This window comes from Grus americana, chromosome 1 (assembly GCF_028858705.1).
Source record: "Grus americana isolate bGruAme1 chromosome 1, bGruAme1.mat, whole genome shotgun sequence".
In the NCBI taxonomy this organism is placed as follows: Eukaryota; Metazoa; Chordata; class Aves; order Gruiformes; family Gruidae; genus Grus; species Grus americana.
Window position 1 is genome coordinate 91,406,344 of NC_072852.1, and position 27,337 is coordinate 91,433,680.

Genomic DNA, 27,337 nt, shown 5'->3' on the forward strand with positions numbered 1-27,337 from the left:
TTCTACTCAATCGAATAGCTTGCCCGTGCTCAAGTGCTTTCTGGAGTTTCACAGGTGCAGCTGTCTGGGTATGTATTTGTCTACAGCATGACTATAATTATTATTTCCTTTCCAGATCAACTAACTGCATTTGTAGCCCCTTCGTCCACCTCCTTCTCAATCACCTTCTGCCTCTCCCTTCTCTTACTGGGGGTGAAAATCCCTGAGATGCTGTTCAGCAAGAATTTACAGAACAAGAAACAAATTGTTTCTGGAGAGTGCTATTTACCTTTTTTATTTTCTGCTTTGTTAGCAACACAGAGGTTTCATTAGCGGGGAACAAAATGAATTCCAGGGACAGCGAGTAATATGCACACAAATTATATAAAAAACCCGCACTAACAACGTTCAAATACGAACATAACCAAACCCTGGAAAGAACACAACCAAAGTATCTGCTAATAAGGGAGCAAACTACGTGCTGGATAATAGTGCAAGATGGAATTGGCCTGTTAAAACCTTGGGAACTAGTGGTGCTGTAGCCAAAACCACAGGGTCACTGTGCCTACCCCATATTATGCTGTTAATCCTTCAAAGACCTGAGTCCAACTGGAAAGCATGTCAAAAAGGTCATTACCTTTATTTATTTCAGGGTATTGGTAGCCATTTGTTCTGGCAGTTAATATGTGAACTTCTGTGCAGTGGGCACCTCAGCTTCAAAGTGTGTTGGATGGAGGTGCTGTATGTCAGCTGCTTTGTCAGAAACAGGGTGAGCACCAAACTGGGCTAGCAGGGAGCGCTACAGGGCGGAAGAGCATGACATTGGCAGAGTTTGGTCAGATGGAGGTTCTAGAAATAAAATATCAGGCGATACTACGGTTGTGATTTAGTTGCCTTACCAAAGCATTTATGAGCTTTCTTGCAATACACTTACCTATTTCTGCTCTTCCTTTCTTACCCCATGTTCAAAACTCAGTGTTCGCAGCTGCAGGGCAGGTATTGAGTTCCTGTGCCCTGAGGTAGGTGATACAACTGCTCTGCCTGCTGCACGGTGTATGAGGGGAAAAGTATATGAGTGCGTTATCTGAAACAGAGCACCTTGGGAACCAGCTGGCTCCTTTTATACACAAAGCATAATATCCACCAGTCTGTTGCTGGGGAAAACCCTCCTCTTTGCAAGAGGTTCTAGCAGAAAGGCTTTGAATCTGTACTTAGGATGGGAAAAAAAAAAAAAAAAGGGAAAACAACCACCTTCAAGCCTGAGGGAATGGAGCTTGTTAGAGCAGATAACTAGGATACTTTTATGAAGTGGATCAAGCCCCCTCACCTCAGGGGAGGAAGTGTGGGGTGTTGATAAGATTGTACCACACAGACGATATTTGGTAATTAGCACTATCTCTAATGTAATCACTCACTAAGAGGTTTAGCTGGGATGTGACTAACCCAGGAGAGGCACTAGAGGAAAGGGGAAGAAAGGACAGGTGAGAAGAGCAAGATCTAAGTTAGTCTTTGCCCTTCTTTAATACTAACTGTGGATCTCAAAGAATCTACCCCACTTTTGACAACAAGCGTGTAGTAGCTCTGTGACATACATTGTATTATCCTCTTTTTGCGTAGGAAGGAGTGAGGTACAGTAATGTTGATGACTATGGCTAGGCTGCCTGATGTGTAAGAAACTGTGCTGGGAATAGAACATGGGCACTGAGAACAAGCACTCTCCTTAGTGTTTGGTGGTGCCGAGATACATCCAAACCTGGAAGGTGTATGAGTGAGACAGCTTGTGTTTATACTTCAGAACAAGTCTTGCCTTATAAGAAGATGGTTGTTCTGGCTTTACTGGAAGCAGCACATCAATCTCATTAGAAACAATAGCATGCTAGTTAGTCTTTTCTCCTACAGAGTCCCTCTTTCATGTGGCCATATGCCAGTCAAGAAGATTCACTGGGATAGCTTAGCAATTTTCTGATTGACCATGCTGGTTGTCTCCAAATAAACAGCCCCTATGAGATTCAACGCTGCCATCACTATGGGTTTTGTTGCAGAGATGCCACATGTAATAATGACCAGTGATAACACCCTGATTAATTTGGTCTCCAAACTTGCAGACACCTTTAAAATCTGACTTTGTGAGAAAGTCTCTGACACTGAATTTGAAGGAGATATGACTAGACTCTTCAGGCACTTGAAGGTTTTCCCCATTTGTAGATTTTATCTCATGCCACAAATTCCCACTGAGGTGGTGTTATTTTATTTTTCTACCTTTGAAACTGAAATCTATTCTTCAGCCTATCCTGATGCTTAGCTGCTTGTCATATTCTTTCATCCAATACCTCAGCAGTCTTTCTGTGCACACATTTAGGCTCCTCTATTTACACTTGATTCCTGCAGAGGCAGTTGGGGTACTTGGCTTCTCTTCTCCCTCTTTCTTTAGTCCAGTTCCCTAAGACATCACCTTCCTCTCCAGACAAATAAATGCCTTGAGGCAAGCAGACGTCACTGTTGTAGTCTCGTTTGCATGGGAAGTTGTCAGGCCTGATCTGGCCTGCCTTTCCATCAGGATTATAAAGGTGACGGATAGTCAATTTCAGGGATTCATGATCCATTTTAGCACAGCGCTTCACCTTGCAGCTAAGTAATACGGCTGTGATAAAATCAGCCATAATCACTGCATCTTACTCAGCACTGCCTTGGCTGTAAATATTGCCTTCATATATTAAAAGAAAGAAAGAAAAAAACCTGAAATGGAAGGAGAGAAAAAGAGATCTAAAAAGGTCTGTTGATCATGACTGACCAGAGTGGTATTTCCCTATACTGTAGGCTTTCTGAAAGAGAGAAGCAGAGCTTGGAGCTGGTGGGCTTCTTGCAGTTCAAAGGAGACAGTGTAGGATGCACACCTTAAGCATTCTCTGTTACTGTGGGATGGTTCACTAGCAAAGCTAGGCCTGGGATGTACACTGCTTGAGAAGCTAATGAGCTTTGGGGATGCCTCCATCTTTCTTACAAGCGTTTCAAATCCTGAACAATTTTCAAAACAATTTCCTTGCTTTCTTTTAAGTTCAGTCTTTGATTTCCTGAAGGAAGCATCATGACTGTCTTTTCTCTTTCCCAGAACAGTTTAGGACTGAAATGGAAGCCGTTTTGGCTTGTGGAAAAAAAATATTTTTCCTTCTTTGATTCATGATTACCCTCTGCAGCTGTTTGTTCACTGTTGTCCCAGCATCAGTGATCTTTGGACCAAGATCTATCTATCATGGTTCATTTAAACCATATAACCATCCTGTGCCTCAGGGAGTCACTACTAGATATTAAATCCAGATCTTTCATCTTCTGGACTATGTTCCAAATTACTGCTATAGTTTTTTTCAGCAACTATAAAAATACCACATGTTGGAAGTGTTTAAATAGGTATGACGTATGACAAGACGTATGAAAACTCACCCTGCTGTTACGCTGTCCTGGTTATTGTAGCAAAAAGCCATCATCATCAGAATATACGTGAAGTATTTCTAGCATTGTAGAAGACACAATAATGTCTCTGTCCAGTCAGTTGAGGTTTCCTGCCCCCTAGTTTACTCTGTGGTAAGATCTGATGCTGGAAGAAGCATGATGAAACACTGGCTTCCAGGGCTTTGTGCATGTCCCTAATGGGAAACCAAAAACCAGAAGGGCTTTCAGGAGCTGTCCCCAAAAGAGGGAATGATAGAAGCTCAACTGCAGGTATAAAAATGGTTACAGTGTAGTGATTTGTGTAGAGTAGAGGTGAGTGATGCTGTTAGACTCTGGTTCTCTGTAAAACTGAGGAGCAGTTTCATAGATGGGTAAAAGTGGGTGCTGTCCTTCTCTGGTTTTGCTATACCTTCTCCTATCTAAGTGTATATGTCTACCGTGTTCTGCTCTGTTTCTTTTTTCCCTGTTAATTCATGATAGTCATTGGTTTGCTCATTTCATTTTAGGAAATAGGAAATGGGGAGAAGGTTAAGAAAAAGGGGAACATTGTCCTGACTTTAATTTGGAAAGGGTAAAAGGTGCAACATCACAGACAAGTAAGCTTGAGTTTACATTATCTGAGGGAATAGCCTGTACACTGAACTCCAGGGTTGCCTTTTTGCCTATCTCCTAACAAAGTGTGTTACACGGTGATCTTTCGGATTTGCTTAGTTAGTCTCCTGCATGGAACTGCCTCTGTGCTGAACTTCGGCTGAACTGCATTGATCATCAGTGTTCATTCTATCTGCTCTGGAAATTAGAAGAGAGAGAAGAGGAGGAGAAGTCTAGCTTGAAGTAAGGTTGTCTTCAATAAGAATTTAATTTAGATATTGCACAGTTACACTGTATTGGTGAAATCACAGACCATTATGAAAAAGAAAAAAATTACTCAGGTTTCCTGTTCTTTAACCTCTGGATAAACCCAAACTGCCCGTTCAATAGCTGTGTTTCCACTCATTTTTTTTTCTAAGGGCAAAATAAGCCAGTACATCTACTGAAGGTTCTATTGGATTCCTGTATCCACTAAGAAGTGTCTGCCCAGACAGTAAGCATAAAATAGATTTCATATGGGATCTCATTCTGTCTGCTGGGCTGGATCCCCTGCATTGCTCCTTCTTGTTTGTGCTGTCAGGAAAGTAGCTTCAGCAGCTGGCTGAGGACTTGTCTTCCTTAGGGGAACCTTCAAGTAGCGTAAAGTCATCCATACAAACCTGCTTCCACAGGGGGAGAGGAGGATACAGAAGTGAACGTGTGCTCCTTGAAATCAGACCTCTGTCTCACCATGCGCTGATAAGAAATCAAGGAGACTATGTGAAAACTTCAAGCTCTGAATTAAGGTGGGGCAATGCATAACTCCCGGGGGAAATGCCATGTGAAAGTAAAAGGTGCTTCAAGCCCATGTTGCTGTGACAATGGTTGTTTATTCAGGGCTGGGTATTATGTTGGTTAAAACATCAACACCTTAGTGACATCTCTTCCTGAGCAGTGGTGCACCAAGGACCATGTGAGGAAATAGGTGCTCTGAAGATTAATTATAGGATGTAGATCTCATTATCTTGACTTCCTGGATATTTTCTTCTTTTTTATCTTTTTTTTTTTTTTTTTAATTTCTAGTTTAATACTTTTCACTTATTTTGGAGTTTAGTTGAGCAAGTGAAATGAGTCTCGCTAAGCCTTAGTCCACATGGCCAGTAACCATTTCCACGTTTCTCAAAACGCTACTGCCAATATAACACCATCACTTAGTGTCCAAGCACAATGGCCAGGAATTGAATGGAGTAAGACACGTAGCTGCACTGACTCTACCAGAAAAAGTTCCTTCAAATAGATGAAGCAGGGTTTAGGGGTAATGTCTGGGACCAAGTCTATACTGTGACTATTCACTCTATGTCTTTAAGGAGGAATTCAGTCCTCAAGGCAATGAATGGAGGCAAAATCCTGCCTACATTGCAATCACTTTTCAAAATTTAGAAAGCCTTCACAGTTATAGAAGCAACAATTTCTTTCCTTCCTCTCTCACAATGTTTCCTTTTCTCCAGGAAAGACTAAAAATAAATGAATGAGCAAATTAAATGCATGTTTACAGATGCCACAGGATTAAAATGTTTGAATCTCTTTTATTTTCTGACAAGCTTTAGCTACTACTTTCCTTTCCTGCTGGTTACAAATATCCCCTTACCAGTTCACCTGTTTTTCCTATCCATCTCTGGTTGTCCATTCCCCTTTCTAAAAATCTCAACCTTTTTCCCTAGGAGTGTTATGGGGATAGAGAAAGCATGCATATTGCAGCAGCTTTAGGTACAAACTACTTCTAATGAGTAAAACACTTTGACTTTCCTGCAATCTGAAATCAAAATTTCTAGCTGAAGGGATGAATCCCTGCATGACTGGTTCTGTCTCAGGAAACACTGGCACAGGCAATAGTACCACATTCCTGTGCTGCCAGACTGGAATAAAGACTCTGGAGTCAGAGAGAGAGTGTTGATTTCAGTGTAGCAGACAGTGTGTCTCCATTGTTTTCACTGGGATGGTGCCTAGCATATAAAAACCTAGATGAACATAGGCAAAGTTCTTTCTTCTTGCCCTCCTAAGAGAGGAGTAGTGATGGGTCGTGTTGCAAACTATTTGGGCTCAGATGGCTTTGTTAAAGTAGATGCTATGATTTGATTCATTAAATGTCATCTTTTGGTTCACCTTCTCCTCTTGGGAGACTTCCCTCCTTAGGGGACTACTGAAAAGAAGCTTAGTTAACACACCTTTTGCTTGGACCTTTTTTATCCTCCCTTCCCCCTTCTTTGATATCCAGATCAAACTCCTCCTAGGGAACTCCTTACATCTCAAGGATGTTTCTGTATGTGTTGCTGCTCATTCACCACCTGACCCCCACAGCAAGTGGGAATCAGCATGTTGCTGCTTTTAGTTTAGTAATGCCATTATCTTTATCATGCAGAGGCCTTCCAGATCAAATGCACGCCTGAGAAAGAATTGCTGTCTTGGCAAAGGGATCGGTGCCAGATACAGAATATGAATTTAGTTTTCAGTCATTAGCTCAAATCCACTGCAGGTTAGTTATGACAGTAGAAGTCTTTTTTCTCTGATGGCCACTTGGTGGCCATGCATGTTGAATGGATGATCCCCTTCCTTCTCCTTCTGGTAGATTAATGCTAGCGCATTGCGGCATGTGTGGTGGGTTTCAGCAGCAGCAGTGTGAGCTTTCTGAAAAAGACTTGAGAGTTTCGATGAGCTGATTTCTTAGGGCTAGATCTGCTGTGTGCAGTGGGTTGGGAAAATACACACTGAGTGTACAACGCTGTACTACTGATCACAGTAAGACAGAAACATGGCATCGTTAATGGCTCTGCTTCTATCAGAGATGTCTATGTAATAACCTTCAAAAGTCTGGCACTCCTGGAGATTTAGCTAATAATAGAGAGAAGAGCAATCCAGTTACTAGCTCCTCAAATAGCAGTAGTACAGATACTCTGATTGTGCAGGTAGCAGCATTTGGCAGCCATGTCTTCCCTCAGTAGCAAGTTTCCTCATATATTGACCAGTTCATGTATTTCCGTTCCATTTGCTTGCAATTGTTTGCTTGTGGGTCTGCACTCCCTATGTGTCTTGCGCCAACAGTATGAACACATGTGGCACCAAGATAGAATGAGCATCTAGCCCTTCAAAGGCAGGCTGCCCACAAAGCTTTCTGTCATGGAAGGAGTTTGCGGGTGTTGTGCTGTCATGGTGGTTGTGCCAGAGCTTCTGGGATACAACTTCTGCTAATGGTGCCAGAGATCTTTCCTAGGCAGTACCTGTAAACTGGATGTGCCTTGCCCTTTCTTGCTTATGTTTCAATTATGTCGACTTTTTTGATTCCTGCTGCCTCAACTATGTGCTTAAAATGCAGTGACCTAGTGGAAATCACTGGCATGACACGGGTGTCCTAAAGGAGGAAGTCTTTTTTTGCCTTCATTTCAGAAAACATGTACATGCCTCTGTCTAGCCTCAGAAATTCCTGGGAAGTGTTTTGCTAGCAGTCGAGCAAGCTCCTATAACAAGGCTTCTCAGGGGATTTTGTAGCCATTTTTTATTATTAGGTGAGCATTAACAATGCAAAGATCTGCAAATCACATGGAAAGGACGCAGCGTACAATTACAGATGCAGAAATGTACAGCAGAACTGTGACTGCTGAAGTCTGAACATATGACTACAAAGATCTAAGCCGTACTGTTTTTCCAGAGTTGTTACTTAGCTGCGTTCCCACCAATCTTCAATTTTCCCTTGCACAAAAAATAAAGCCACAACCGAGGAAGCTTCCTTCACTATGAGAATGCAGTTAATCACCTGTGCAGTCGTGGTTCATGCAGTCTATGGCTGTATCTCTTAATAGTGACCTAAGGCCAGATGTACTAGAGGAAGGTAAGCCATGAAATAGGAGCCAAAGGTAGGGATAGAGGTATATCATACAAGTTTGTTAGGTTTCCTACACTGACTATGGTCAGAACAGTAAGTAAAAATTTCTGGGTGAAAAGGTGGCTGTTCTGTGAATGACATTACAGATTTGCAAGGTAGGATTTTCCCCTTGAGTGCTAAAACTAGTGCTCCAATTTAGGTGTCTGGCATGAAATATGACATCTGTTTAAGTGGGTATACTTTGGCTTTTCATCTAGTGTGGAAAAGAAAAATGCGTTGGAGACTACTGGGTTTGTGGTGTTTTGTTGGTGTTTTAGTTACAGTCTGAACAGAAACATTCAGAATGTCAGACTACTTAATCCTGGTTTTTTAGAGAGGTTGATTACCTGAGCAGCTGTCAATCATGTAGTCCACTCAGCTGGAGGGGACAGGAAAGGTTTTGGGGTTTTGAGGATTTTCTGTTTGTTTCCCCAGAAAACTGTTCTTCTGATGGCTTCTCATTCATTTCAGTTCAGTGTGGTTTAAAACAAAACTAACTCAGTGTTCTTGCAGATCCCTCCTCCTCACCTATTTAAAAGCAGATCCTTGGGTGATCTACAGAGTCAGTTACAACAACTTAATGTATCCGTGAACGTGCCCCCGGGTCTACCAGAGTGCAGTAGCTTTCTGAATTTTCCACTCATCAGAGGGTGTCTAGGGTAAAAAGAATATAAATTTCAAATGTTGAATGAAAGCAGGAAAAGAATTCCTTAGGGCTTATTTTACACAGGGAAATGAACTGGTAGAACTATAGAGGAATAATTATACCACTCTGGCATAGCCATAAATGAGACAGAGTAATTGTATCAGAGGCATCTTACTTTTATTCTCAGATACAGTGCTCACATAGGGAGTTATTCTGCTAGTGCTACAGCAGATGATTAATATTAACATTATTGTTGTTGTTGAACCAGCATTTACTTTAACCCTTTTTTTCTGCAGATTTCAAAGTACTTGAAAATTAAATCTGTATCATCATTCCTGTTTCAAGTACCACTGTTGTCCTTCAGGCCTGTTTATACGAACTCTTAGAAAAATCTTTAGACATTTTCTATTCATCATAAAAATGAAAGGAAAAAAATGGGCACATACCCAAGTATTTTTCCTTTGCAGATCACCTTAAATATACATAGCTAAGAGCCAAAAAAAGATAGGTTTTATTCCCAGCTCTGCTACTGACTCTCTGTATGTGACCTTGGCCAAGTTATTTCACTTTTACAAATGAGAATAATAGTGCTGACCTTGCAGAGATATTATGAGGCTTTATTTCTAAAGCTTGCAAAGCCTTTTGAGATATTAAAGTGGAAGGAGATAGCAAAGTTTAAAGTACAACTATTATTAAACACATTTATCATATGGGTTGGATACAAATGTTTCAGCCATCTGATCTCGGTCTTTTTCATTTTTAAACTTCAAAGCCTAATTGAGATTTAGATTCTGTAAGTTTCACTGATTGCTTCATTTTCAGTGTATGGATGATACTGTACGTTCTCCTTTCCCTTCCCACAACCCTGTAAAACGAATCTATGGCCAGCCTCTATCCATTCCACTTTCCTCATGGCCCTTCACCAGTGGATGGAAGCTGATGTGGCAGAGCTGGCAAGATCAAGCATTGTTAGGTCACTGATCTTTGCACTGAAGATTTTAATTAGACTTACCTTCTCGAGCCCTCAGTGGCCTAATTGTTGCTGGGGCTCTTGAATCTTCTTGAGAGACTGGGTTGCAGTCTTTGCAGGGTAATGTTTATGATACCTTATGTTTGCTGCTGAAGAAAAATCATCCCTTTTCTTATAGTTTCTGAATACCGTGAAGTGATTCTATAATGGCACCTCATTAGCATCAGTAGCTTTTGCCTGTTGGTTTCCATCTTTAATGGCCTCTGTGGTTGGATGCCTTCCCAGCACCCTCCAAAGCAAATAACCATATAGTGGGTTTTTTTCCTAGCAGAACTTTCTGTTTCAAGTGTCAAGCATATCTTAGGGGTGAGGAGATGATGAAAAAAAAAAAAAAAGCTATACATCTTTTACTTGAGGCAATGTATTTTACATCTCCTAAGCAAAGTAATGCATAAGTGGACAGTACCTGGTAACCCTGAGACACAGCCTCCCTGTGTAGAGCCATCAGTGATTTCTACAAAGCAAATGGAATATAACTCAGAAGGTGAGCATTTGACAGGAAGTATGTTCACTATGCTGGGATCCACACTCCCACTGGAAAACTTGGATCTATACATAGAGAAAAAGTGGAAAACCAATACTTTAGAAGATCCCAGCGTTGTGTTTCCCTAGCTGGTGGTGGCGCCAGTCTGAAATAAGGGAGCTTTGTCTGAATGAGGTGCTAAGCCAAATTCTTTGCACCTTTCTGAATGTGGTCTTTGCAACACCTCAGAGATGATGCGTTAACTGCAGTGCCTTGGTCTTGATGTATGGTAGGGGATGGCACTGTTTCTAACTGTTTTTCTTTGCAGTTTCAGTTAGATGTGGATCAGGTCTGTTGTATGGTGGCTTCCAGTTTCTGTACCCCCACAACAAATACTTCAGTAGGTATCTCTAGTTGGTGGATGTCACACTCCCCTCCTCATGTTCTCTTTGTGTCAGTCAAATTGCCTGGTGGACACAATTCTCTTCCTTTGCTTGTTCCAGGATAAAAGGTGCTCATGGACTTCCATTTACTTGAGGCTCTCTTTATGCTAGTATATCTTCCAACCAAGTCCAATACTTCTTGTACTCAAACACAAAGGTGATTATCCAAAGCTGAAGGCCTCAGATTTTGGCTGCACTGTTTGTTCTGCTGCATCATAGAAGACACTAACTTTATTTGAAAGACGAGGAAAAAGCAGGGAATGATTGTTGGCATTATGATGTTGAATAAGGTTTATAATAGCAATAATCCTCCATGAAAACAGTTGTTATCATAGTTAATGTCTGCTTTGTCAGTGTGTTAACCTTCCTTGGCTTTGCCTCGGGCCATTAAATGACCAACCATTCGTTAAACACCCGGGAGCGACCAATTTCAGTGGGAATATTATGGAGTTCATTTGCCAAGTGAAGCACTTGAAATAGCATGCATGTGTACCTGCACCAGCTCTCACACACATGAACTTAGCCATAGACACAGTTCTCTGTTCTCACGTGTGTCCTCATTTATGCTCTGATACGCACTGATTCACGTCCTCCTGTGTTAGGCCCGAACCCAGGTAATACAGATGGGCTGCTGAGAGGAGGAGGGAAGAAGTGTGTCTATGAATTGGTCTGACAAATTGAGAGAGGCATACCCCCAGTTTTTTTCAACTTTCTGTAGTTTCTGGGTTTTGTGCATTTCAGTTTCCTTTGTTATTTTTTCCTAAAACAGTTGTGGTTTTACCTAGCTTTCAACAGAACAGTCATTCAGATGCAGTCTGAATGATCCCCACTGAACTACGTTGATATTGTCACTCCTACTTTGACTTGCTCTTTCCCCCAGAGATTCACTCTTTTCTGATTTTTTTTGTTTACCATGAGATGCTAACTTTCCTTGGTACCTTTCATGACAACTGAACGTAACTCATAGTCTTCTACTTTTGAGCTTGACAATTACTTTTACCACCTCTTCTATTGTTTTCCACTGTTCCTTTGCTTTTCTGAAGCAGCTGAAGTTAAGTCAGTCACTTCCCAAAATGAACAAATTAACTATGTTAGGGACCTAAATGCTTTTTCCCCAATAAAGAGTTTGTGCTGTCATGTAGCACTGGGAGCTGTAACACCCCCACCCCCCACCCCCATATATTCCTGTAGGCCAGGCACCCCTGGACTCGTTTTCTCCAGGCTGAGGGTTCCACTACATACCAGAAGAGTTGTTGTTCATGCACTGTGGGGAATGCAGATCCCACCATGTGCCCCTTTGCCTCTTTCTTTGTGCCTGTAAAGTGTTACGTAAAAATATTGAACTTTATACCCTTTATTGCTGTATGTTGAGAGTGTAAATCTGTTTTCTGTCATATCAATTTCTGAGAGATTTACTGGTTTGTAGAAAAACGACCTGCATGTATTCTCCTGCTGATAACCTCTGCTTGCATTTTAGTCTTTAAAAGTTCCTCAGGGCAGGGATCACATCTTTCTGAGTATCTGGAAAGCAGCTAGAACATAGCAGTGCCTCACGCAAAGAGGAAAGAGGGGGAAAAAAAATAAAAGTTCTGCCTTATCATTAGGATTGCAAAGGTTACAATGAAAGCTCCTGGTGTTGAATATTGAAATCTATTTGAAAATATAATGCTAGACAGCACACTGTGGCAGGAGCAGCAAGAGGGCACACCGGAGTCCCTGGCACCCCTTTGCTTGAAAAGGAAACAGTACCTTGTGCTTCAGATATGCAAATGCAGGTGCTCTTTATACTTCCTCAGCACTTCAGAAATTAAAATGGAGAAAAAGATTCTCCTTCAGTGCCAGCCACTCTTAATTGCACCTCTCTGTCTCAGTATGAATTTTGTTACATTTTAAGGGCTCCCCTGCTTTCCTCCCTGTCTTTCTGGAACGGTAAAGTGCTCTCACTTGCTGCTTGGACACTCCCAAGTGCTGCTCGCTGCAGGTGTCAGTCTGACAGTTTATGAGAGCACTTCATAATCCCATAAAGAGACGGAGAGGAGAGCACTTCGTGATGCACAGCCAGAGATGCTGCTTAGCTTCATGTGCTCTTCACATGCAAATTAGGAAGGCTGCTTTCACTACACAGGCCCTTCAAGACACACAGAAGTGCAAACATTTTCAGACAGAGTCTGTATCTGGTAAGCAAACATCTTTAACTTTCCACAAGTGCATCTCCCTTGTCCTCCTATCAAATAAAAAAGCAAGGAAACTAAGTAACTACATAAATAGTTATTAGGAATAGTTATATTGACAAAACTAAATAAACAAATAAACTAAATAGCTAAATAACAAGATTTCCATCTTGTCCTTCTGTGAGGTTCCAACCGTAGCAGGAAGGATCCAGGAAAGAAGCACATACACAAGCAGAAGTTCAGACCATCAAAAAGTTGGGCATCCAAGGAACCAAGATATAACGAGCTTTGAGATCATGTGGTTTTAAAACACAATAAGCCTAAGGCTTATCTATTTGATTCCTAAGCTGTTAGGATGCACTTGGTTCATGTTGGTTTAGCTTTTTAAAAATGGGAAATATTATTTCTTTTTCCTCTTCTTTAAAAAAACAGCCAAAGATAGAAAGAAAGGAAAAAACCCCAAAAACAACAACCCAGGGGTGTGGTTCTCAGCTTTAAAAACTAGTGATTTAGAAGAAAAAAATCATTGCTTATAAGAAGACTTGTGCAGAGACTGGCACGATGACTGCCTTTAGTATACTTCATTAAAGCACAAATAGCAAGGGAATGAAATGTTCAATTTGCAATTCCTTCTTGCCTCTTTGGTACATTTAATTTACTTTTAACATAATTATTCATTACTTAATACAGCCAAACATTATTTACCTAAATATCTGTGGTATAAAATGTGTTTATCCAAAGTGAGGTCATATTCCTCAGTTGTTTCTGACATATCAAACAGTACTCTGTTCTGCAGAACCTCCTACTAGTACGCCTTATGTGGCCTCCCATTCCTGTCAGATAAATAAAGGAAGGTGAGCATGTTTTTAAACACTATCCTGCCTATCTCTGGATTTATAAAACACTGCTGCTAGAATTTCGTGCAATGTAACGAGCTACTTGCTCACTAGCCACTCAGCTTTCTGTCACCCAAGCATGGAAGGTATTTTCCACAAGCAAAAAGAGACAATGCGGGGGCGAGTGGGCTAAACATACAGAAGGCTTACTTCTGACTGATGTTAAGCACAGAACAAGAGCATGTCCTTTTGGAATCAGTGGAGTTAGACGAATGTTTTAGCAGTGAAAGATGGGAATCAGGCCCATAATGCGCTTAAGTTTCATAATGTTCGGATGTGTCGATTTCTGGTAACTAACTGGCCTTCTCTGTAAGTTCCACAGTTCGTGCATCTAATTAGCATCACATGTAAATGAAGCTATTATACTTTTAAGGCATATAAGTGGCAAATTAGCAACTGATACTGCAGGAAGGTATCATCCAGCTTTCCCACAGCTCGTGCTGGGCAGGGCATTAGGGATTTAAACAAAAACTGGAAAGCTAGATGGTGTTAGGGAGTATGATGACTTTTCACTTCTGTGTCACAGCTTTGAATGCAGCCTAGGTAATGAAAGCTGTTAGCTACTTCATGGTGGCGTCTCAGGAGAATATATAAGCTTCATATCAGTTCTTTGTTCTTGAATCAAGGCATGTTGAGCCAAACAGAAATCCTTCCACTGATTTCGTTGACTTCTGTGAGCTTTGGGTACCCTAATAGGCAGCTGTGTAAACTGCGTATCCCCACTTTGTAAACTCTCTCTAGAAAAGAGTCCTGATAGAAGGGCCAAGCCTGAGGTCTAATCTCTGATCTGGAGACAGTCACTCCGTCTCAGTGTTTGGACATGTCTGTAGAATAGGGTGTGAAAAACAAGTGCTGTTTCCTGCCCAGCAGATTAATAGAGAATTTCCTGGGAATGGTAATACAGCATATTAAAGCCAAAACCCTTCCTCCTCCCCAAATCAAACCCACCACCATAATACCTTTTATTATAAATATCCATGTAAGTAGTGCTTATCTGAATGCACACAGTTAGTTTGTTGCACCAGCATACGTATAACGTCCCTGTGTGTCCTTCCTCTCCCTGCTGATTCTTAGCACCTTTTATCCAAGGTTCTCAAAGTCACTGTGAAGCACTAATGAATTAAGCTGCACAGTACCCCTGCTAGTTAGGTAAATGCCATTTCTGTTTCCACAGATGGGGGGGAAATGAGGCACAAAGAGGTTAAGTGCTTCACCTAAGGTCATGCTCTAATGCATCATTGTCCTTTTTCTGCATGGTGAGGGCTCTGTCCCCCCTGCTGAAAAAACTGCTCAGAACTGTTCTCTGACTCTAAGCATATCTGATGAATCCCATTCATACAGACAAAACATGGGAGCTGGAATTATACTCTTGTCCTTCAGCTACCTAAAGCAGACTTCTGAAACTTGAATTAAAGAACATCTTTATTAGCTATCTGTAGTGGTAGTAGTTAATTAATGACTTATTAATACCTCTCTGTGGGTCTATCCGGTATAGGGCAACATAATCATTGTGTATTACAACTACATAATGAAGCACAGGTTAGAACTGTCATATGACTGCTGGTTCTGTGATACAGAAAAGGCCTTGTGGTGTCTTGAAGCTTCCTGCTCCCTGTTTCTGTATGTTTTAGGGAGCTTAGCAGCATTCATGAACACAGTAGCACTTTGTTTTTGTATTGATTAAACTTTTACAGGCACTGCCATCTTTGCAAATTTGTCATTCTCCTCCTTTCTCTTAGCCCCATAGTTTTGGGAAACTGCTGTCATCACCATCTTGCTGATGAGGGCAAATGGCTGAAATGACAGAAACGTCATTCTGTTTGCAAACAAGATGAAAGAAAACCTGAAACTCAAATGCACTTTCAACATCAAGTGGAGAAAACTGTCATCAGATCAAGACTTGATGGTAAAAAATTCTTCTCCTCTTCTTATTTTATATGCAGACAGAGGCAGGAAACGATGAAGACTAGAAAAAGCAAGTTTCAGGATCCAACACCCACAATTCCCAAGGGGCTGATAGTCTTTTTTTTTAATATTTTTTTCCCCTCTTTTTCACAAGAGTATCCAGGACACGTGTGAATGATCATACTGTCTTCCACTCCCAAGTGGCTTCAAGTCTGTTCTTCAGCTCAGGATCACAGACTCTGTATGAAAGCACAGAGCCTCTTAATGTGACAGCTCTAGGGGACAAGTCTGAGCTGATGAGACAAAGTTTTGTTAAACAGGTGTCTTGTAAAGAGTTTGTTTTTAGTGGAAAGATGAGACTGTCTTCAGAAATACTTGCCGAGAACTTTGTTTTTCCTGCCTTGTTTTCCTCCTTGTTACCTCTCTGGCCGGTCAGTGGTGACTGACTGCTGAATTGTTGTCTTCTCACACCTCTGTGTACAGTGTGCACATTGCTCCCACAATCCCTGCTTTGGAACTGTTATATATGGCAGGTTGCTATGTGAGTCCCAGCATGATGAACAGTAGCTTCATCAGCATTTGGGGCTGGATGCAACTAATTGGAAGGAGATCACCTATTCCTCACATAAGCAGACCAAAGGGAAAGGAGGGAAAGGATGATACTCATCCTTCTGCTATGCCTGTCAGAATGTCTTGTCCTCTCTTACATGTGTGCACGCATGAACATTTATTATTAATCTGCTCCTTACATTGCTACTTCTGAAATTTGGTGGATTTTGATTAGCTCTTTTCCCTTCAGGTATCCATTTGGCTACAACTGTGTCCTTCCAACGTCATCTAGAAAACACAGAGTTCTGGAGTAATGTTTAGAGGCTAGAAGAAGTAGGGCATGAGAACTTCTCTGATAGAGCTTGTTCTCACATTTTTGCAGAGCTGGGAGGAACAGCTTTGTGCTGTTCCTGCACTGATGTCCTTCCTCTTTCATGTATACCTCCCTCTGTCAAGGCCAGTTGGAGGACCTTCATCACATGGGTTCACCACATACCCTTTTTGAATCTGCAAGTCACATACCATCAATTACTTTTTGACAAGGTCAGGTAAGAATCCTGAGAAGAGTCAAATTCCATAATTAAACGCCACCCCCCAGGTAGCTGATGTGTACTGAAGGACTCTGAAAAATCCTGCAACAAGCAAGGTTTCTCTTGTTTGGTCCTCCAAGCAACAGTTTTATGGTGCCAGTGAAGCAGCTTCATCAAGAATCCCCTAGACTTCTCAAAATAGAAGACGAAGTGAAATAGATGCAAGTCTTTAACTTGCCTTTGAGAGTGTAAAGTTGACCCTTATGATTTACATAACTACTGTCTGTGATCAGATAGATGTTCGTTCTGGCTATCGAATCCCAGATTCTTGAAATAAAAATAGTCACTTTAAAGCAGCCCATGTTTTCCTGGCCAACTCTGTTCTAATACAGATGTATGCTCGTCTCCAAGTACATGTATGCATCCTTGCTTGTAGGCATCTCCCCTCTTTCTTATTCACACACAAATATAGGCACACATCCATGCCCCCTCCTACTTCTAGTTTTTGGGCTAGCAATCACTGTAAAAACACAGGAGGCCCTGCTTTTGCCTTGGTCCTCTAGACACTGGACTTTGGTTGCTGGAGAGCACAGTAATACAGGCAATAATGCTGTGACAGTGCTTGTGAAGCTAAAGACTGTGAAATGGGCACCTGTCCTCTGAGAAGGCCTTTATCCTGGGAGCTCAACAGTAATTGGTGTCCGCATCTTTCAGGTTAAGTGCAAGCTTAGGGCTACAGGGATAAAGCTGCTTCCTGTCTTCTAAAATTATGTTTTTGTTTTACATTCCTTAAGTACCACTTTATTAGAAATGGCTAGAGAAATGAAGAAAGTTTCTGCAAATGTATATGCACTCTGTTAATAAGAGTTTCTGAATCAGAGTACTGAGAGCAAAGTCCTTCACAAATGCATCCAAAGGACAATGTACTCTGTGGACTCTGTGGCCCAAAGTTAGTTATACAGCCCTCAGAGTAAATAGGCACATAATAAGTCCTCATTGAAGTTGATGGGAAATAGATAGCTAAGTTCTTTTGAACACTCGCATCTTAAGCAGTTGCAGTAAGGTGGGATCCTGGAGTGTGGAAAAACAGAGGAGCTGGAAGGTATGTTTGTATTATTTAGATGAGTCTTCACAAGCAGCCTTACATTAAGGGTAGGAATTATTTTCTCCAGTATACACAAGGGGAAACTTAAGACTCAGTAACATTAAAAGTTTGGGGTTTTTTTTTCAGTTGGTCTTTACTAGAAAGATTATTCTCTTCCACAGGCAGGGATACTGAGGCAGTGCTCCAGTCACTTGTGAAACTTCTGACAGAATAGGAAGCAGAATCCAAATTCACTGACCCCTACTGCAATTCTAGAAACTTACCTTTCACCAGAGTGCACACAGAGATTTTGGTATAGGGACAAGGATGGGAGGAATAAAGCATGAGTTTCCTTTACACTGGTTCTTCAGGTGCCACTGACAACCTCCCTAAATATTTTAAAGTTTTCTCCTCTTACGTAGACAGCCTTAGAAATTCATCTGCTTAGGTAAATCTCTTGGACTAGAGACCTAAATTAACAACTATGTTGGCTACTGGTGGAGGGAGATAAACAGCGATGATTAATCAAGCTCAGGGAAATTCAAATCACGTGGTTCTGTGAATCTCAGAGAAGTTGTAGAGTTTGTTTTGAGGTCTGGGAAGTGGTTCCAGCCCTCTCTGTACTTATCCAGGCAGAATGTGTTTATTGACACTAGCAAAAGATATAAGCTAAACCAAATTACTAAGAACAGCAGATTGCTGGGGCATCCAAACAGCCACAACCCAACTGCCTGCTTTGCAGACCACAGCTGCCACCAGCATCAAGAAAGGATAGGATGTGTGCAGCAGTGATTACCTTGGTGTTTGGTGCCAGGGTTGCCCCTGCCTTCCTCATCTTCCCAGGAGATGCTGCAAGCCTGACCCTGAGGGGATCTCTTCCCCTTCCTGGAGCAGGAATGGTAAGGTCCCAGCTGTCTTCCACCGGATGGCAACCTTCAGTTTCTCCTGTGCTGCTGAGAAACTCGGAGCTAATTATTCTGTTCACTGGGAATGATCTGAGTTCCTGGGATACGGTGTATGCTGCGACAAAGTATTTGGCGCGGACTTCGCTAAATCATTAGCTCTCATGAGAAGCTGTCACTGGGTAGGTATGTTAATACTGATGTGTTTAGTTTTCAAGTCACTATCACCAAATAAGCCTACTCCTGAGCATTTACAGAGTCCCTTCTGGCTGAGCCTGTGTTACTACATAACTTCAGAGTTGCTTATCTTTAGTCTTTGCATTGTGGAATGAGAAACTGTGTGCTTTACTCCTTGTACATATGGTGGCCTTACCATGTCTCCAGCATCATAAACTCTTGTGTAACCTCTGCACCTTCTGCATTTAAAGTCTTATGTAGCCAGAATCTTTGTTTCTGATTGTTGCTCTTTCTTGAATTGCCAGAAAAGGATGGGGGACAGATCAGGACAAAATGAACAGTGAGGAGCCCTCTCTTGGCTGCTCTAGCCTCCACTCAAGATCAGTGTGTAGAATAATGAGAGATAAACCCTGAAAGATTATCAGTGTTGGTGGGATCATTCCTTTCTATGGGGCTTCAAAGAGCAAATGAAAAGTAATGAGAAAAAAGTTGCATCACTGGCTCTTTTTTGCTGCTGGGTAAAGTAGGCTTGTGGATGGACCTAAAACCCCGTGTATAAGAAGCTGATCCATGGAAAAGTTCAAAAACAGAATTAAAGTGATATTTCTCAAGCTTCTTGGGATGCCCAGTCATGTGTTGCTGGTAGCAGGGAGGATTGTACTACATTCAGGGAGAAATGTTGATAGCAGAAATACCACCCTAGCAATATATCCTTTTGGTGGTACATCAAGGGACTTGATGTCCCTCCTTGATGTACCACTCCTTGGCATATCACTGGTCCCTACCAAGGAGGAACCCCTCCTTGGCATATTAATGCCTTATACATGTGAAATGGCTGCAGTTTCACTTCAGATGCAGGGGGTATTTTTGCCTTTTAGATAAACAGCACTGATTAAAACCTTGTTTGTGCCCTTCAAGGGATAAATACCAGAAATGTATGAAAAAAATGTTGCAAGCAGCAGAGACCTTATTCTTTATTCTTTCCTTTGTTAATGGTGCTAGTCTTTAGAATCTTGCAAGGATTTAGATTTCGTTCTTTGCTCCTTTTAGAGGCATTTAGGCTGTGGATGTTCTTCTAGTGCCTGACCAAGTGCCATCACGCATGTATGGAAATCTGCAGGTTTATTGAAAACAGCTCAAGTATTGTCAACAGAAATAATTAATTCATAGCAACATTCAGAGTGGTCAGAAAACTTTAATATTTCTTCCATTAGAAAATTAATTTTTTTCTTTAAAGTTGATTTTGAAGGGTAACTGGGAATTCCCTTTAGGTGTTTTTGAATACAACTTTGATGATTGTTCTTGTTTAGAGTGACTTTTTATCATGAGAACTTTATTGAGTGATTTAAATCTTGTGGGAAAATGAAGACTGACCTAAAGTGGATTTTTAGAATATTTAATTGGGAAGAAATTTTGAAGTTTTGATTTTCTGTTTTCAATTATTATCTCATACACGTGCCTGAAGATCTAGAAAAAAATCTGTAGATTAAGACATTTATTACCTGTTATAGCTCTGCTCATTGTATTCACTTTTCTGCCTTCTCAAGGCCATGTATAAGCTCATGACATTCAAGGTTTGTTTGTAAGTGATTTTCAGAGCAACACCTTTCCACCAGTGAACCATGACAATGACAGTGTATGATGGCATTCTGGATGTATGTTCTTCATCTCAGTGTTCCAGTGATATTAACCCTGTTGCAGATGGTCTGCATCCTGAATAAGCACTGTATCCCAAACCAGGTTATTTGTGTCCCTGTGCCTTTGGGCTTGGGCAGGAGAGTCGAACATAGTCTCCATAAACATCTCTGGTAAAGTGGGTCATTAATTCTTTAAAATGTTTTGCTGTCAAAATAGCAACATTAAGGGATGTTTGTTTTCTTTTAGCAACTTCCTGCTGCTTACAGAAAAACCTTTCTTTTTCTGGCTTTCAGCTTCAAAAGTTTTCCTGATAGATATACTTACCCACTTTAGGCAACAGTAAAAAGTTGGAAAGACGAATCCTGCCCTCACCTCTGTAACGTCACTGCTGTAAATTCTTTCTTCGCTGTCATCAGGGCAACACTTTCATGCTGAGTGCCTGAGTACCAGTGGGGAAGGAGGGAATATGGGCCTTTTATTTTGAATACAGGTAGATGTTTTCAGAGGTATAAATGGAAAGGAAGACGCCAGTTACTGCTGGATGGCCATGCCTGGGTTTGGTACTTAATTGCTACTTTAGCTTTTTTATTTCTTTTTTTTTAAACAACTCTGACGATGATGTGCAAATAACGATAGCTCCAGCTCACTCTGTATACCTCTTTTGACACTCCAGGGCTGATCGAAAGAAGGAGCAGTGACAACTTCAGTCAGCAGAGACAACAAATTTGATTAAATCCTCTTGAAGGACAGGTCCATGATAGAAAAAGGAGCACATTTCGCACTCACTTTTTTTTCAGGATCTTTAGCACACTTTAAAAGATTAATTCCCAGCTAGCTCTAATTGGGAGATCTACCATTGCCAGCAAGATTATTTTGGGGATATTAATCATTTACTCTGCAGTCAGTAGGAAAAGGTGCAGAGCTGAGATCTCTGCTGCCTGCTCAGGGTTTGAGATAACCTATCAACTCTTCAGTCATGATGCAAGAAAGCATTTTTAATGCTCTTATGTTGCTGGTTTTTCCACTCTCATTTGTGCTGATCCTTACACAGCTCTTTCTCATTTGTTTGTATACCCATTTTTCTGTGTCTGTCTCTCTGTCTTGGTCTTTATCTCATTTTCCCATACATCCTTTCTGGTTTTCGTCCTCCTTGTGCTTCATCTTTGTCTTAACTCAGTCTCTATTCTTTCTCTCTTGTTTTTCCTTTTGTCAATGTGTTTTCCTTTAGTCTTTTTTTTTTTTTTTTGTGCATGCATCTGTCTCTTCCTCTCTGCTCTCCCTTCTCTACTCATCCTTTATCTCTTTCCCACTCTTTCTCTTTTTTCCAATTCCATTAGCGAAAGTAGATAATAACTTGTGAATTCAAGTGGAACTTCATTTCTGAAACCGTACACTCGTGCTGGAACCCATTAAGCTCGATAGCGAGAAATGAGAGAAATCATAATTATCAGGCCAGTAAAATACATGAAACATAAAATTTGTCAGGGAAAGTAATTGAAATTATTGGAGCAGTTGGGTCCTGGTGCTGTGCAGACCCTCAGTGATAATGGAAAGGTTACGGGCAATGTTTAGCAATGCTGATGAGGCCCAAGGTGACTCAACGCCACCACAGTCAGCAACTTTATGCTCTGCTTACATTAATTTGCTAATCCATCTTTGGAAATGGCCAGGCTGAGCAGTGCATCGGGGTTCGTAGAACTCCTGCCAAAGAGCTGGTGTGGCCAATGTTGCAAAACTTTTGCTTTTGTTTTCCTGTTACTTCACCTCCCTCTCTTCTGCTCCTTTTCACATCTCTGTTTCTTTCCTCCTCTTTAGTCTTCCCATCCATTTCCCACTGGAGCTATTTTAAAGCCTGCCCATACAGTCACAATATGTTGATTATTTAAAGCTTGTACTAAGGCAGTCCCATCCATTTCTCTAGCATTCCCCTCCGAGAAGCTGTATGTACTTGCAAACTACCAGGGAAGTCCTGGCGCTGTTGCTGATGTTTCCATTCTCTCTTTGTGTGTGGGGAAGCTAAATCAAAGGCAACTGAAGTTGTCAGGATCCAAGCTGGCCATAATATATTTATGTGTTTGGTTACACTCTCCCTCACCACTAGATCAGCCCTCATCCATTTCTCGACTAAAGAGATTGCAAGGGCGGTTGCAGAGCCAGTGCAGCCTTCAGTGCAACTAGCCAGGGGATTTGTGCTGATGCCGATTCAGTGCATGCTGAGTATCCTTTTGGATTCTGTATTGTATAATAAAATGTTATGGCATCTGATCCAGTAAGGCAGCCTTGAAAAATTGGCACGAACGTTGATCAGACAAGGTACAAAATCTACTCGCCCACTCTCATAAAGGCAAACACTAATGAACTATTTGTTCTGCGTGGAGATAATGATTTTGCAGGGCTCCTTGTTTTTAAAAGGGAAGGAGATGAGAAAGGACAGAGAGGAAACAGCATCTGCTTCTCTTTAGAGCCTGAAACAGATTGTGAGAGTTACTGAATCATCCAGCCCCCTCTTTCTTTCTGAAGGGTTAATGTGATCTGGAGAGAATGACATAGTGGTCTGAGCTTTCTCTGTAGGATCACTGTTGGGGTGACACATGTAAGCCCTGGTCAGAGCAGCCCAGTCTCCTTCTTTGTTTCTGTACCTATCATCACCCTCTACCTACCCGTCTTCTGCCCGGTGTGTCCATCCAGGGCCTTTTTCACTTCTCTGGAATTGCAACCCAGCCATGTGCAGTCCCCAGATCATTCATGGGCCATTTTCAGGGAGATCGAAGTGCTCTCTGCAGGGCACCACCTTTAGTCCCACCTAGTACAGGTATCATCACCTGCTGTCAGGCATCTATGATACAAGTTGAGGCTGTCCATTTTGAAAAGACCCGAAAGCCTAACAGGGCCCATCTACACAGCATGGGCATAAAAATAATCATACACTGTTGCAATCCATGTGGAAAGAGTGGTAGGTTCTGTTACATTGCCCGTAGCTTCCTTTTTCTCTCTTTGGCCAAACTGTTCAGTGCTTCCCCTGCTAACTGGTTGCTGCCGTGGAAGAACTGCATTTGAGTAGCGTCGTGCGGTAAGCAGTTTTGTGGGCTGCTTTGACAGGAGGACTGTTTTATCCAACTAGGTCTGCTATTAAAAAAGAAAACCTGGTAAAACCAAAAACCAAATTCTAATGAAATTCTTCTCTCCAACAATTCTTCCCCAGATGTGGTGCTGAGCCCGTCCTTTTCACAGCAAATATATTTAGTACTGCTAGATTTCAAACCCCAGAAAAAATGGTGTTTAACGAACTGTCCGAACAACCTCTTAGCAGCAGCAGTAGGAGTAGCATAGCTTATTAAGGTTGATGCCTCGGTTCAAAGCAGAGCTCCTTATTATAGGGAATATGTTACACATAGCTTGTCTGAGGGGGCCAATTGTAGATATATCTTCTATTACCATTAATACTTTTCTGATGGCAGTTACAAAACCACTGGGTAGGACTTTGCAGCTGCAATTTAAGAATAATCTGTGGTCATTTTTCTGGCAGTCTCCCCTGAAACTCTTGTCGGGCACTGGATTTAAAAAGCCCCTGCACAGTCCCATCAGAGAAAACAAGAAATCAACAGCTGTAATGCCAGTAGATAATAGAGAAGTTATATGGCATTGGAAGAAAATGAGGCATCATTACAAATGGCCTGGGAGCAAGAATTATCACCAACTCTTGAAATGGCTGGAATACTCTTTCTCCCCCTGACACTTGGGTAGATAGTCTTTACATTTAAGGGACTGAAGATTATATTGGTATTTCTATCCCTGGGAGCCTGGTTTCTCTAAGTGGTTGAGAGAAGTTGTAAGGAAGCCCGGGGGAAGATGGAAGAGAGGGGATCTTTTTCTTCCTTGCTGAATTGTTTTTTTGCTTCTGGCAAAATCTGGCCCTGCTGTTCTCTGGTGGTGTAACTGTTGCTCCTTCTGCATTGGCTCAGACCTCAGACCAGAGGTTGAAAAATAGCTTACCAAGAAAAATGTAGTGTCTAGATTCCTATATTTGCACTACCCCCTTAGAGGCAGTTTTCTACCCTAAGGGGTGTCTCAGAAGCATCTCTGATGGCGCCAAACATAGTTCTCCATTTTCCTGGGAAGCAGTGTCTGTCAAGCAGCATGATTTCTGTTGGTGTCGTGTTGCCAACCCATGAATTTATGATCAGCCTTGTGAGCATCCTTCTGCTCGCAAAGACCCCAGCAGCTGAAATGCATTTGTGAGAACTTCTGCTTGCTTTATTTTTTTTTAATATGCAAAAAAAGAAACAGTTTTCTGCTGTTCTGGTTGCAGAAAAATATCTGGAAATGTAATGCATTTATAGCCTCAGCCCTGATGTCAAAATTCAGAGAGAAAATTAGAAAAATGTTAATATTATTAATGCTGATTAGGGGATGGTTCATATTTTTTTGTATTGACAATAATTTGTCACATGAATGGAGATTCAAAAGGGCTGCTTAAAAATATAGATCCCAGATTATGGTACTTACTCCCCTAAGATCATTATGGGAACTGAAATCTGATGGTCTCTCTAAACTTGTGCTGTCAGTGTAGTTTTTGTTAAGATACTCAACTAGGGTAGTAGAAGTAGATTAATTTGTTTCACTGTAGCAAGCTATTTTCTCTCCTGCTATGAGACTTCATGCAGTAGCACAACCAAGAACTGTGTAGGTTGAAAATACTACAAAGTAATGTTTAAATCCAGGAAAAGTTCATTATTTTTGTGATGAAGAGATTAGGGGGAAAATAGTTCTGAAGCTGTCTTTTTTCCAAAGGGAATCAAAAGCACTTTTGGTGGTAGCAGTGAAGTTCCCTGGCTTCAAAACTTTTTTTAGTTTTTCACTTTTAAAATTAAAATCAAAGCTGCAGAGAAAGAAGACTCTTGAGTGGGTTAATCTGCATATTTTCTCATTAAAAAAGAAAAAAACATATAGTGGATTTTCATGCAATAATATGAATAGTCCAGATTTTTTTTAATGGACTTTAATTTTTAATGAGACTGATCCTGCAGTCTGGTTATTTATAACTTCTCCAGCTTAATTAAGTCCAGTGAGAAGGACTGAATAAATGGAAGCATCTCAACCTGAGCTAGCAAATGACAATCAGAAAATGTAAGTGATGAGATTAGCCTGTAAGGGGATGCTTTGAATGTCCCCTTGTCCCTTTAAATCCACGAGCTACATGAAGATGGAAAAAAGGCACTCCAAGCAGGGCTCCTGCTTCTGGTGCTCTGTTAAAATGTCAATTTTAAGAAAAAAATGTCTCTAGGTCAGTCTTTTGAGGTCTGGAAATGTTTCTGCTTGTGTGGGTGCTGCTGGCAAGCTGTTCGTAGACACTAGTGCATCAAAGTGTCCAAACAACCAGGCATTGCTGGGAGCAAGCAAGAAAATGAATTGCAAAGAAAGCAGCTGCTTAGTGCATATTAAAACAACTCACAGGGAAAAACAGTCAGAAGGAAAAGGGCCTAGTTATGATCCATCTCAGCTCTCTCTACTACATGTGGGACAAGAGGGGTGTGCCTTAGAGAAGTATGTTTTAGCTGTCTGAAGAAAAGTGATCCAAGCCAAAAGAGCATCCAGGCTCCAAGTGCACTGTGAGCAGCGCTAGGTGGCAGGTGGTTTTAAACTTACTGCCATCCTTACCCTTTCTGTTTTAAGGGTTCTTAATAGGCCTTGATGGCATTTTTCCAGACTTCAGCATTGTATAGTAGTTAAAGTGCCAAAGGACTGCAACACTAGGAGACCTGGATTGTGCATCAGCTCCTTTTGGAATTTATCAAGCCGCTTATCGCTCTGTGCCTAAGCTCTCTGATGGGTAGCTGAGGATACTAGTGTAATTGCAGTGCTTTGGGACTCTCTCATTTTTCAGGTTACTAGAAATTCCTATTAAAACAATGTGGTGATTGTTAGTGCAACTGCATATTACAATATTACTGCTGACTCTTTCCACAGAAAATGAGTATTTTACCCTAAGGTAAAACAAAGAAACAATAACATTAGGCATTTGTAGTAAACCCAGTTGTTCTTGTACGGCAGAAGTAGATGCAACCAGTTAGCGCAGAACGAACCAAATCATGTGGATTAGTAATTTCTGGAGTACCTGGGTCCTTGCACCTCAAAGCTTTCCATCCTTCTGGTGCTGCTGGATGGGTAACTATGGAGAAATAGTTCAAGGTCCCCAGAGTGGAGGGGGATCATGGGGGGCTCCTAAATAGAAAGTCTAAGAAGAAGGGATTTGTTCAGACCTTCCTGTCTGGGTTACACTGGAATAGATCCTCCATCACTCATCTCTGAACACTAGCACAACTGACACTTGAGCAGCAGTGAAATGGGATGCTGCTGATGGCATGAATGCTTTAGTAGTTGTTGTGTTTTCTACAGGCCAATAAGTTTGCCTTGAGTAATATGTGAGTTTGCGCAGTCTTCCTACACGAAGGTACAATATATCTGCTTTCTTGTAGAAACTCTTTGGGGTCCTGGCACGGCTCTGTCCATGTGTCTTAAGAGCAGCACAGGCAGGTCCCAGAAGGTGAATGAGTGGTATAAAGTTAGCAGCAGCAAACAGTTCATAGGATTGGGATGAAGTTGTCTTTCTCTCGTTGATTGTTTTCTTCTCTCCTCTTCGAGAATATGACAGTATGAGGTGGAGCAAAGTCCCTGCTACTCTTTCAGGAGTTATTCCTTGGATTTTTATGCTCCTCCTTCTACCACTATACCATGCTATTACATTTAATTCAGTTTAAGCAGTGGTATGACAAAAGCTGTTCCCATACTGGTGATGCAGACACATGCCAGAGAAAACACCTGTCTGTTGCAGAGTCCTGACAGCTTGGAAGTTAATCAGTGGCTGAGTTTTAAGCCTGTTTGAGCTGAGATGAATCCTGATAGCTTCTTTTGGACCTTCAGTATGCTCCCAAATATGATTTTGTTGTTATTACTTCATTTCAGAAGGCTAGGAAGGCTTGTGGGGATCTGC

General features: G+C 41.4%; 1 protein-coding gene across 2 annotated transcripts in view; it reads left to right on the forward strand.

Annotated features, from left to right (window-relative positions):
* The window catches only part of LSAMP (limbic system associated membrane protein), a 1,016,803-nt gene that overhangs the window by 408,302 nt on the left and 581,164 nt on the right, over window positions 1–27,337 (forward strand). The window contains exon 1 of one of the 2 annotated variants that reach the window (XM_054808411.1): window positions 15,401–15,467. The exons of the other annotated variant lie outside the window; for it this stretch is intronic. Coding sequence (XP_054664386.1) covers window positions 15,416–15,467 — 52 coding nt within the window. The 5' untranslated portion in view covers window positions 15,401–15,415. Of the gene's footprint in view, window positions 1–15,400; window positions 15,468–27,337 lie in introns of those variants that run through there. 2 annotated transcript variants of the gene reach the window in all.